At 35.3% G+C, this 13,067-nt stretch overlaps 1 protein-coding gene across 2 annotated transcripts in view; it reads right to left on the reverse strand.

Annotated features, from left to right (window-relative positions):
- OTOGL (otogelin like) overlaps positions 1 to 13,067 on the reverse strand; it is a 136,191-nt gene that overhangs the window by 5,504 nt on the left and 117,620 nt on the right. For both annotated transcript variants that reach the window (XM_045069092.1, XM_045069091.1), the window contains 10 exons: positions 12,313 to 12,525; positions 11,752 to 11,856; positions 10,289 to 10,396; positions 8,580 to 8,681; positions 7,983 to 8,087; positions 7,855 to 7,895; positions 5,411 to 5,474; positions 3,972 to 4,150; positions 3,421 to 3,525; positions 676 to 795 (listed from right to left, as the gene is read on the reverse strand). In XM_045069092.1, the coding sequence (XP_044925027.1) occupies positions 676 to 795; positions 3,421 to 3,525; positions 3,972 to 4,150; positions 5,411 to 5,474; positions 7,855 to 7,895; positions 7,983 to 8,087; positions 8,580 to 8,681; positions 10,289 to 10,396; positions 11,752 to 11,856; positions 12,313 to 12,525 (1,142 nt within the window). The remainder of the gene's footprint in view (positions 1 to 675; positions 796 to 3,420; positions 3,526 to 3,971; positions 4,151 to 5,410; positions 5,475 to 7,854; positions 7,896 to 7,982; positions 8,088 to 8,579; positions 8,682 to 10,288; positions 10,397 to 11,751; positions 11,857 to 12,312; positions 12,526 to 13,067) is intronic.

A 13,067-nucleotide genomic window follows, 5' to 3' on the forward strand; every position in this document is an offset into this window, starting at 1 on the left:
AAAAGGGCACATCTTGGGGAGAAAAAAAAATCAATGAGACTATGCTATTTCTGCACACTTAAGAAAAATATTGCCTATGCAATAGAACAAAGCTCACTTTTCATGAAGGATTACTATCTCCAAAATAGTTAAAGCTACAAAGGATCTTACAAGAAAAAAGTATCACCTCCAAAAATCTACTTTCCCAGTGGACTCTTCTCTGAGAGAAGAAGGAGTTGGGGAATCTAACCTAAAGGATCAGCAGTGCTGTCATATACGCCAGGTTCCACCAGGGCCGTGCTCAGAGGAGTCAAGACAAATCTGACGTAGGCCAGCTTGTATTAAAAAGGGAAGACATCATAAATTCTGGCTGTGTGTTTAAGATGTAAAATTGGCCAGCCTCCAATAGATTATCAATTCATACTGAAAGAGAGGCTAGGTCTGCTGATCAAATGCTTTTTCAATAATTTTTTGAACTAGCACAATATCCGTTCAGGAAGAATCAAAGTTATTTGGAACACCATTGATAACTCAAAGTGGCAAACTGAAGACATTTAGTAGGGCTTTTACGCACACGTGAAAATGAAACATAGACCAAAGTAAATAAGCCATAACATATGTATATACAACCTTTGAAAACATATTTCCTAAATTCTATGTAATACTACATTTTCTTAGACATAATAAAGTACAAACCATTTTGCATTCAGTCTCATTAAAAGGGGGACAGACCATACTGTAGTTCAGAATCATTGTCCCTTCGTCAGTCTTTACACATTCATATGTGGTACAATTATAATGCCAGGTATTCCCCTCCTAAAAATAAGAGAAAGTTACTGTTTTGTTTATTAAAATCTGATATATTTCTTAAGTAGAATATTTCCTCTCCAAGTCAAGATGCAGAGAACTTCTTGTGGTATAAAATGTCTATCTGGAAATATCCTCAAATTTATCTAAAAGGAGTAGAAATATATAGATGGGGTGTGTGCATGTATGTGTGTTTGGTTTCATACCAGAACTGAGATGTAAATGTGAAATAAAGCAATAGAGGAAAGAAACAAATAGGTATCTGTTTCTACTACAAGATTAATTACCCAATTTGGCCATGTGTCAAAGGTCTTGCTCAACTGTTCCCTCACTAATTATAAAACAACAAATCATATTAGCTAATATGCCTCCTTTCTTGAGATTTGTTTATCCTTCCTTCTACTCCCTTATCAGCAAAACGATTAAAAAATCTTTGGATGACAGTGATTATTGACTTTTGCTTCTAGCTCTACACTCCTTATCCCTATTTTTAAAACATATCCCTATTCCTTTAGCAAATTTTTAAACATAGTAACTGTTTATTTCATTCCCGATTTCAGAATTCTTATATAGAAATAAAAGCAGCTGGACATGTTATAATTATTGGGCTGGTGGCTGTCAATCTATATTTTTAATTTATAACCCACATTTTAAAATGCTAGCCAAACTCTGACTTGAAGATTCCTTGTACGGTAAGGAATTTTGACGAACTTCTTTTTCTCCAGATTCTATTTTAATTTACATATCTTTAGATCTTTTTTTTTTTTTAAGATTTTATTTATTTATTTGACGGACAGAGAGGCAGAGAGGCAGGCGGTGGCGGGGGCGGGGGTGGTGGAGGGGAAGCCGGCTCCCTGCTGAGCAGAGAGCTTGATGCAGGGCTCCATCCCAGGACCCTAAGATCATGACTTGAGCCAAAGGCAGAGGCTTTAACCCACTGAGCCACCCAGGCACCCCTCTTTAGATCTTTTAGATCAATTAGAAAAGATCTACAAGTCCGGGTATAAGAGAAAATAAAATATTCAAATTCAAATAGTAATTCCAATATTCATTTCTAATAGTACTATCTTATCTGAAATAGAAAAATTAGTTTTTCCATAGAAATTAGATTCCTAGATAACTAAAGCTTATTTTTGAAAGAGCAAAAGTTAACGATCTTGATGTTTATTTACCTTGATTGCTTTACCTGTTGAGTTCTCAAAATATATTCTGAACATAATTTGGTCTTTTATTTACATTTCAGGCTCTCACTGTGAATACTAGAAGGTTCCTGGATTTTTGATTATGGAGTTTATGTTGTCCTTTTACTAAAAGCCCCAGATTTCTGTGTTTTTTTCAAGTAAACTCTGGTTCATTTTCTCTCACTGACACCTATGACTTCCTCATCATTTTAGAAGCTTCTGCTATCAAAAAACCTTCTTTAAAATAATATATTATAAAACAGAAATATTGCTAGGATAAAACAAACAATACCAACAACACTAATTAAGTCAGTAACACTAGCTTGCACATAACTGTGAAACATGGGTTATGGCACAAGAAGACAATTGGTCATCTTTCTTACTTAATAAAATGCACAGGATTGGAGAAATCTATTTGGAGGGTATGTGAGTAATCCCATGTAATGAAGAACACCAGAAGTAAGACCTCTAGATAACTAAACTAGGAATGGAAAAACTTTAAAATGGCAATAATAAATTGGAACAGCTTTAAGGTAATGTAAGTTATAAAAAATTAGTGATACTCCTACATCTGGTGACATCACTAAAAACTGCACTAATAATAGAAAGTCCCATTTTTCTCTTCTAGGGAAGGAGTAGGTCAGTCTATAAACCTATATGGAGTTATTATGAGACTATAAGAGAATGCTGAATAATTATTTTATTATTTTTGCTGAAAAGATGTGATATAGCATTACTGACTCTTGAGGTTTTCTTTGTAAAAAAAAAAATGGTTAATATTCTCAATCTTTTATTTACCCAGTGAAATCTTCAATACCCGAAATAATTAAATGTTAACCTCATGAGTTTATTTCTGTTAAAATGTTTTATTTTAAAAATTTCTTTTAAAGATTTTATTTATTTATTTGAAAGAAAGAGAGGGACAGTGAGAGCACAAAAAGGGTGAGGGGCAGTGGGAGAAGCAGACACCCCAATGTGCAGGGAGCTCATTGCGGGGCTCGATCCCCAGACTCTGGGATCATGATCTGAGCTGAAGGCAGATACCCAACTAACTAAGCCACCCAGGTGTTCTCCCCTTTGTTTTTTTAATATCTTACTTTAAAATGCTTCTTTTTAAATTTGTGAATAAAATAATGTTTTTCCCCTTTGTTCTAATGATTAGAAATAAGCAATTCTCAAAGCTCATTTTCCTCATATCTAGAAAAAAAAATGAGTTTGAGAAATGAGTTCAACATATTCCTTTATAGCAGGAATTATCAGAACTTTAAAATGTAAAAAATGTAACTGTGTCTTGTGTGCTGTATATGAGTGTGTTTATTATGTGTAGAACTCTGTGTGTGTGTGTGCACCTGTGATATTTTTCAAATTATTTGAATTCAGAACATCTTCTTCAGAAAACAGCACAGAGAGCTACCCTCCAAAGAACTTACTTTAGGAACTAAGGAATTCCTACCTCATATATAACTGATGTTCCATTTTCCATTTGAAATTTGCAGGATATATTTTTGCAGGTACCACAGCAATCATAATCACTTAGAGACGGGATGTACACCTGGTGCTGGATATAATGATAATACATTTAATTAGCCACACAACAATACCAGTATTTTTAATGAATCCATTCTGGAAGTGCTTCCCAATATAACTATATGCTCTCTCAGAACACCTGTAAGCATTTTAAAGGTTGAATTTGAGGCACTTCAAATAATAACCGACTTTATATGGCTGTATTAGAAAGTGAAGTAAATATTAACCTTTACATCTAGCAGCCAAGATTCATCAAGCTGGTCAAGCAAGCTATATAGATAAATAGATAATATGGCTCAGGAACATACACGGGAAAAGGAAAATATGCATCATAGACATTTATTACACATTAATAGATTATTGAACTATTCAAGTGTATACTTTTAACTTATGCCATGTTCCCTGGTTAAAATTCTATAGCTGCCATTTTATGATTAATTTAAGTCTCCACTGGAATGACTTACAAAGAATACTTACAATGTCACATTCTTTTGAGCAATTCACTATTGTAAAATTCAGAGTGTGAAAGCCTGTATGGTTATCTTTTTCTTCCAGACATTCCACTGTATAACAAAAGTCCCCTTCCAAATACTTTATCATAGATTGGCCAGGATTCAATACTGATACTTCTTGAAACACACACACATCATCTTTTTCTAAGAAAAGAAAGTCAGTGAAAGTACTATTTTGAGTTTTTTTATTAATCAATCAATGGAGCTTTTATTTATATTTATGTTTTCATTATGATGTGCAATTTTTTCAAAACCAATAAAGATCTTTACCTCTATATATTATCAACAACTCAATGAGTTTACTTAATGATGAATGTTGCACATTCATTCCTTAACATACAATAAGAAAGTGGTCTGTAAACTCAACTCCTCTTTACTGTTTTAAACTACCTTCAAAAGCGATACTTCATCACAGACTCCAGAATTGTAGAATTATCACCAAGCTACTTGTTTGTTATTCTCTCTTCTGGAAACATGACATGACAATTTGGGAGAGTGGAGATAGACAGAAGCAAAATATAAATCAAAAGTGGTAGGACTCTTAATGGTTAGCACTAACATATCATGTTTCTTTTTTTTTTTTTTAAGATTTTATTTATTTGTTTTTCAGAGAGAGAGAGAGAGAGAGAGTGAGTGAGTACAGGCAGGCAGAGTGGCAGGCAGAGGCAGAGGGAGAAGCAGGCTCCCCACCGAGCAAGGAGCCCGATGTGGGACTTGATCCCAGGACGTCGGGGTCATGATCCTAGCCAAAGGCAGACGCTTAACCAACTGAGTCACCCAGGCATCCCAATGGTTCTTTTGAGAGAAAATTTTCAATTTTGTTGTGATGCAAAATATAGTCTTGTACATCATACTCGATGAAGAAAGTGGCCAATATAAATAGAAGCATATTAAGTTAGGCTACCATAGTAATGAAGATTCAGCTCAGAAGCTATTAAACTTTCTTGTATATAAAAATGCAAAAATCTCAAACTGTTGAATTAAAGGTTTTTTATTAACTCATGAATATATAATAGAAGATTTATGATTTTATAGAAAAATCAGTTCTATGTTTTGCAATGTTAACATCCATAATGATAGAACAGTTAGCAAAAATTCTCCCTTTTAGATGCCTATTTTTAGAATATTAAATATATATATTAAAAAAACAGAATCAACTTTAAATTCTGCAAAGCCTCTGACAAACATTCATTTTTCTGTCCCATTAACATATTAGTCAGAACATTTACAGGTATTACAAAAGAGGCAACTGAAAAATAATAGTGCATTTTTTATACTCAAAAACTGGCAAAATGGTTTAAAATGTGTAATATAACTCAAAGAAAATATTTTTAATTTATGAATAGTGAACAACAGATACCAATAATATTCATATCATTTAAAAGCTAGATAAAACATAGTTACCACAGAGATACTGTACACATCCACAGTCACTCTGAAAGTTATGGTCTATTGCAGTAAATTCTCCCTATTAGAAAGATATTATTATTAAATGTGATTTATACAGCTTATTTTATAACAACTATAAAAACATATACACAGTACAGCATTTAGTAAGTTCCCTACTATATAGCCAGACACATATCAGGTGCTTATTAAATATTTGATAGTGAAAATGCTTTGATTAACCCAGTGGTCATTAATTAACAGCCCACAGAAAAAATTCACAATAAACAATATGATTATGGATCACTTAACCTCTCTAAACTTTAATTTATCTATTAAATGAGTTAAAGTAGAGAAGATGTTCTTTATGTTTAATCCAACAATTAAAAATATTGTTGGATTCAGGGCATCTAGTGGATAATTTGAGACAATAAAATATGTGCTAATCCTGGAAATTTTTGTTGGTGCAAATGTTCTTGGTCCAAGGTTCCGATGTTTGCATGGGGCAAGGTTGCTACAGCATATAAATCAGGAGCAGAAGAGTATAGTCGAGACACTAATAGCACAGACTCAGAAATAAGGCTGCTCTGTGCCCTCCTGCCTTTGCTGCCTACCAGCTGTGTGATCTCAGGAAGGTTACTGAGCCAGGCTTCTCCTCACTTCCCTCATCTGTAAAATGGGGATGATGACATTGCCTACCTCTTAGGTTTATTTGGAGAAATAAATGGGTCAGTTCAGGGAAAGAACTTACCATAGGGTGGACACACAGAAAGTGTGATATAACCTTTAGGTGTCAATAAATTGTTGTCATACAGATGCTTAAACATTGCCCTGTCAGAAATGCTATAAGTTCTTCTTGGTGTAGTACCAGGTTTAAAGTTTGAAGAATTACATTTTTAAGTATCAACTTTTCCTGAGTGCGTTTTTCATATGATATCAGTAATAAAATTAATATGATTCTTTTTTCTATAAGTCAAGCAGAGAAAGACAACTATCATATGATCTCCCTGATATGAGGAAGTGGAGATGCAACATGGGGGCTTAAGTGGGTAGGAGAAGAATAAATGAAACAAGATGGGATTGGGAGGGAGACAAACCATAAGTGACTCTTAATCTCACAAAACAAACTGAGGGTTGCTGGGGGGAGAGGGTTTGGGAGAAGGGGGTGGGATTATGGACATTGGGGAGGGTATGTGCTTTGGTGAGTGCTGTGAAGTGTGTAAACCTGGTGATTCACAGACCTGTACCCCTGGGGATAAAAATATATGTTTATAAAAAATAAAAAATTAAAAAAAAATTAATTACTTAATTTATTAATTTGAGAGAGAGAAAGGATGCAAGTGCAAGTGCGGAGTTGGGTGAGGGCAGGGGAAAGAAGGGGGAAAAAATGTCAAGCAGACTCTGTGCTGAGTGGAGAGCCCAATGTGCAGCTAGATCTTATGACCCTGAGATCATGATTTGAGCTGAAACCAAGATTTGCATGGTTTTTTCAAGGGTGAGAGAAGTTGCTATCTATCAGCATACATACCTTGCCTCATACTTTGGTGCACTTATTTATGTTCAACCTAGCCTCTATCTAGAATAGTTCAATGCCTCTCATCCAATATCCTAACCTATCACTTTCTTCCAAAATTTTCTTGATGGTTAACGTCCCTAGAAAGTTCTCCGTGATAATCTGTAACTTGTGGTTAACATTCTGAGTATTGTGTTTATTTTATCATAATAATTACAGCTAATACTTATTGAGTTCTTTCTGTGTGTCAGGTACTATCTAAGTAATTTATATTAACTTATTTTATTCATAGATATAGGTATTGTCATTCTTTTTATATTGCAGGTGAGGAAAATGAAGCGAGGTAAGAGGAGTCCAGGCAGGAATGAAAACAAAGCAGTTTCAACCTACTTTTTTTGTTTGTGTTTTACTTATGTCTGGGCTATAGTTTCTAAGGGAAATGAAAGAGTTATGGCAGAGTAGAAGAATAAAGGAATACACAAAAGGAGACACAGACATAAAACAACCCTTGTTATCGTCCTAAAGATCTCGGTCAATCATTTGCTCTTTCTAGACCTCAACTTCCTTATTTACAAAATGTTTGTAGATAACTCTTAAGAAAATACCAACAGTTACATGTTTATATACCCTCCTCCTCCACAATAGATGCATCATTGGCACAATTTCTTGAACAATCACTGGAAACACTTCTTAATATTGAGATACTCTTTCTTTCAATGTTTGGCTTCATTGACATGGATATGACATGGATATGAGGCTAGTAGATTCAGTCACCAATGAAAAAATAATGGATTACATCTTCTTATCTCCAGGAAATAAAAAGGGTTTATTGCTCCCTGATACCAGAGTATATTACTTTAATCTACTCTGAGAACTCAGAAATAAGGTGTAAAGGAAGGATAAACTGATTTAAATAATATGACAATTCAATCAAAATATGTATTCTTACCACTTCACAGGTTGGCGTAACAAGGTTTTCACAGCTACATTCTAGGAGGCAAAAATCAATATATTTACATTGGTCAGAATATTACACTATACTGTAATAAAAACTATGAAGTATGAAAAATTAGTTACCGCAATGCCATGTTGGACAACATTGACCAGATACATTTTCTTTCACAAGCTTCATATCCTCTGCACAGTTGAGTAGTGGTGCAGGACAAAGATGTGGGTCACAAACTAAATAAAAAAAAATTCCATGGATAATGATTAACTTCTTGTAGAAGCTTGTCCTCACTGCCTACCAGTTAGCTCCCAGCCACTGCTGATGCAGTGCATGAACTCATCTCTCTCCCACCGCTCACTTGCCATGTATCACTGGAGACGGAATACAGGACTCCCAAGCAGATAGAACAGTAGTAGAACTACGGCAGCAGGTGAAGGGCCCTGAGACATGCCGGATATCCAAGAAGAGAAAGGAAGCAGAGAATGTATGGAATCACCTGGGAAGCAGGAAATTCTAGGATATGAGAAGAGTCATAGTAATCTATTTTGGGGAGGTAATATTATCCAAGGAGAGCTCTTAGATGTGAAAAATTATTACATATACTTAATATATATTTTATATGTAGAATTCAACGAAGGTCTGACATAACAGCGCAATGAAGATTCATGGGGCTTCTTAAATATTAGGTATAGCTGAATATTTTAAGTTAGTTAAGATACACTTACCACAATAATACCGTGGACAACAGAAATGTGTGGTATTAAGATCCACAGTGAGAAATTCCCCATCAGTACATAGTGGAATAAGTTCGGTGCAAGATTCACAAACTGAAGGTAAAATGAAAAGCCAGAAGTCACAACTGAGCTAAAAACAAACTGTCCATCAATTTGGATTACTACACACACGTAAAAATCAACATGAAATAATGTTTAATAAAATAAGAAACAGGGAAAATAAGGCTTTAATGACAGATCTCCTCACTTGGTCATGAAAACAGTACTATCATGCATGTGCTTTCCAAACACGGTGACAGAGAAAAACACCATCTTACCAGAAATAGTGTTAACTTTTTTAGAACAATTTTCTTTTTCCTGGGATCAAAATGTCATTGACTTATTTACTTCAGTTTTCTAAATTTGCTACCTTTGATTACTCCAATTTATGGAAGAATAATAGAGTAGGCACCTGTTCTTTTGGGCTGTTCAGTATCCCTTTCCCACTTCAATTACAATTCTCTGAAAGACCCTGACAAAATGTCCCACCCACACTGCCTTGGAATGACTCTTAATAAAGGTGCCTGACTGTCAGCAGTCCTCTGTGTAGGAACAACCCACATTAGACAAATCAGAAACTCTTTCTATGGCATTTGAATCAAAACAGAGGCACACCAGGGCAGGAAATGGATGTTGCTGACTCAGTCATTAGTGACTGCCACCTGGACTGATGGTGTCTCTCCTTCCCAGGGCTTGGTTGTTCTGCTTCATCTTGATCCTACAAAATCTTGATCCCCAAGCCTTATAGTAACTGGTTGCGTGTAAGCTAGCTGTGATCAGTCCATTTTGCCACTTGCACCCAAAGAACCTTAACTGGTAAAAAGAGATGTGTTTTGATTTCCATAGATACACCTGAAACCTACATTAATCACCAGTCTTTGATCTGAAGATTTACTTGAAATGGAAAATAGAATACTTTTTATTTTTTTCATGTCTATTTCATTGGACAGAATATATAGCTCATGTATTCTTTTCCCAGACACCTTTCATTTCTGCCATTCTATTCTATCATCACCATGCTCACACAAATATCATACATGATATATAAAATCAAATTTTAAAGAGGTTCTCCGAAGGCTTAGCAGAGTCCATTATTTTAGTTGGTTCTTCAAGGAAAGCCAAGGCTAAACTTTTCTCTAAAAACAACTGGTACTAGGGGCGCCTGGGTGGCTCAGTGGGTTAAGCCGCTGCCTTCAGCTCGGGTCATGATCTCAGGGTCCTGGGATCGAGTCCCATATCGGGCTCTCTGCTCAGCAGGGAGCCTGCTTCCCTCTCTCTCTCTGCCTGCCTTTCTACCTACTTGTAATCTCTCTCTGTCAAATAAATAAATAAAATCTTTAAAAAAAAAAAAAAAAAAAAAAAACTGGTACTAGCCTTATTAAAGAAAAAAAAATTATATTGCCTTAAGTATGTTTTGACTGATATATATATATATATATATATATTCCATATAAATAATAAGAGAAAGTAGTGCTAACTGTAATAATTGTCGAGTCATTTAAAATGTCATACTTTCTTTTCAACTGTCATTATTTGGTTGAATTCCTATCAGTGTATCACCAGAATACTGGTTACCATCGGTCCCATGAAATTCATGTCAAATAAGAGATTTTCCATACACCCTCCCTTTGTTCCAAAAAGTTTTCTCACAGAACACTCACCACAGAGAGGAGAAAAACAGCAAGGCTCTTCCTGTTGGACTTGAATCATGAATTGGTCTTCTCTGCATTCTAGTATTGAAATACTGGGGCATTTCAATGGGTCACATTCTGCAGAAACACCAAGGTATTTGAAAATTTGTATAGAATGAAACGATAAAATAAATGAAGTCATATGGTTTAGTTCTATTTGAATTTAAATATAACCTGCTACCTCAGTGTGTATTTGCTCGGGGAGGGTTCCCACACAGCACGGAGTAATTCTCTAGATACTAGCTGGGTGTCCTACAATTCAACTCAATTCTGACACTATCTACAGACACCAGTTACAAGCCCCACTTGTTACCTGTGCTCCTTTCTGGCTGACTGGCTATAAATCAGGGGTTTCCACACCTCCTCCTTGGGTTTGATTAATTTGCTAGAGCAGCCAGCAGAACTCAGAGAAACACTTTGTGTACCAGATCACCATTTTTTTAATAAAAGAATATAACTCAGGAATAGCCAGATGGAGGAGATGCATAGGGCAAGGTATAGGGAAAGGACAGGGGGCTTTTCTATCTCAGAGCACACCATTCCCTGAATTTCCTTGTGTTCACCAACCTGGAAGTTCTCTAAACCTCATTCTTTAGAGGCTTTATTACATAGGCATGATTGATTAACTATTGGCTACTGAAGTTCAGATCCGACCTCCACGCCCTCTCCCCTCCCTGGAGGTCATGGGGTGGGACTGAAAATTCTAACCCTCCAACCACAGGATTGGTTGCCCTGGCAACCACCCCCCATTATCAGATTAGCCAAAGGCTTTCCAAAAGCATCACATTAACATAACAAAAGACACCTTTATAGGTCTCCTCATTTATGAAATTCAGGGTAGGGATTGCTTCACTGAGAATGGTGTGGAAGACCGAATATGTATTTCTTATTATAAATTACAATATCACACCTGCTATTTCTTATATATTTCTGCTAAGATTAAGATCTTTAAAATGAGCTAATTATCTAAATCCATGTGTTAATATATAAACTTCAAATTTATATATATATATATGAGATTTATATAAACTATATTATATAGAGAGAGATTTTATACACAAAGAAATTTCAGGTTAAAAAAGAACTATTCTGGGGCACCCAGGTGGCTCAGTGGCTTAAGTATCCGCTTCTGGCTCTGGTCATAATCCCAGGGTCCTAGAATCAAGCCCCATGTCGGACTCTCTACTCAGCAGGGAGCCTGCTTCTCCCTCTGCCTCTGCCTGCCTCTCTCTCTCTCTCACTTTGTGTGTCAAATAAATAAAATCGTAAATAAATAAATAAAATCTTAAGAAAAAAAGAACTATCTTTAGCAAGACAACTCCACAATATTTTATGACAAATCATTTTCTTATTGACCCAAAGAATGAGAATCTAATCCTCTATTCTGAACAAACAATGAACCCCACTCTTGTTTTTCCTAGTTGATTACTCACCACATTGATACTGTGGACAACAAGAAAGAGGACTATGGCCAACAACCAATTTTTGACTATTCGTACATGTTGGAATAGCAGTTTCACATAAAGTCATGTCACATCCTGGAAATAAGAAATAGAAGCACTAAAATATTAGTGAATATAACTAAAATCCTGTGCTAACTCAAATCAAGGAAGTGATTCTTACTGTGGATGTTTTTGCAGAGCAATTAAGCACATTCAACTTACAAATGGGAAAATGTGAAACGGTAGCAGATTTCCCCTTTCACCCTCAGTTGTCATAAGTCAAAGACTCCCAGAACCTTTACCTTGTCACACATTATTGAACACTATTAATCGCTTATAGCCAGAGTTTTGCATGTTTATTTGCAAAGTCAACAAAACCATAATGAGAAAAACTTGCTTTGAGAAAATATAAATGATATTTATGGCCATATTTCTGTTTTTACCTCAATCCTTTTGTTTACCAAACATTATGCATGCCCTGCTTTTTTCACAAATAATATCAACACATTTTGTGGCATTGACAAATGGGAAGGCTTCTGCCTGCACACGTACCGCAAACTTCCTTTGTACAGCAGGTCCACTTATCAATGATACCCAGGACAACTTCAGCTTCTCGCTCACAAATCGGCGAGGGCTCTTCATCACAATCAGGTTCTATAGGAATAATACTTCCATTCTCCAAGCATTTGTAGAGGGCACATTCGTCAATGCCCCCATTCCAAACCTCCCCAGCAGAGCGAGGTTGACCTTCACTATCCGTGCATGCTTAAAAAGATGGACAATATTACATCACTCATAACCTAGACATTAAAATAAATCAGGCTGTGATGTTTGCATTTCAGACCATGACTTGGCTTAATGACATAGATAACATGTCACAGATTTATCCTTCTTTAAAGTCCTGTTTTTAATCGGCTTGTAGCTTACATTTTTCTTCAATGAAATTTGTCATATAGTCTACAAAAATATTTTTCCCTTCTATAACTATCTGTAAATTTGAATGCCCTTATATACATAAGATAATCTGTTCATTATATTTTATTCATTTTTCCTTATTAATATAATTTATTTAGCTTGAACAACTCAGTAAAATGAATTTAAGTTAGTTTTTCAATATTAGCTATTCAAACTCAGTGGGGAAAATCCCTACCATATATTTATCATTTTTGTCATATGAAAATTCAAAACATGTCAGTCAGCTTTAAAATCTAAATGTGGGAAGTAGCTAATTATTTAGTGACTTATTATTTAGTGATTATGTAGTTTTGTTATTCAAGTTTTACTTAGTGATAAATACAGTCCAATGG

Source organism: Mustela putorius, unplaced genomic scaffold (assembly GCF_011764305.1).
Source record: "Mustela putorius furo isolate JIRA1106 unplaced genomic scaffold, ASM1176430v1.1 tig00003911_pilon_pilon_pilon, whole genome shotgun sequence".
NCBI lineage: Eukaryota > Metazoa > Chordata > Mammalia > Carnivora > Mustelidae > Mustela > Mustela putorius.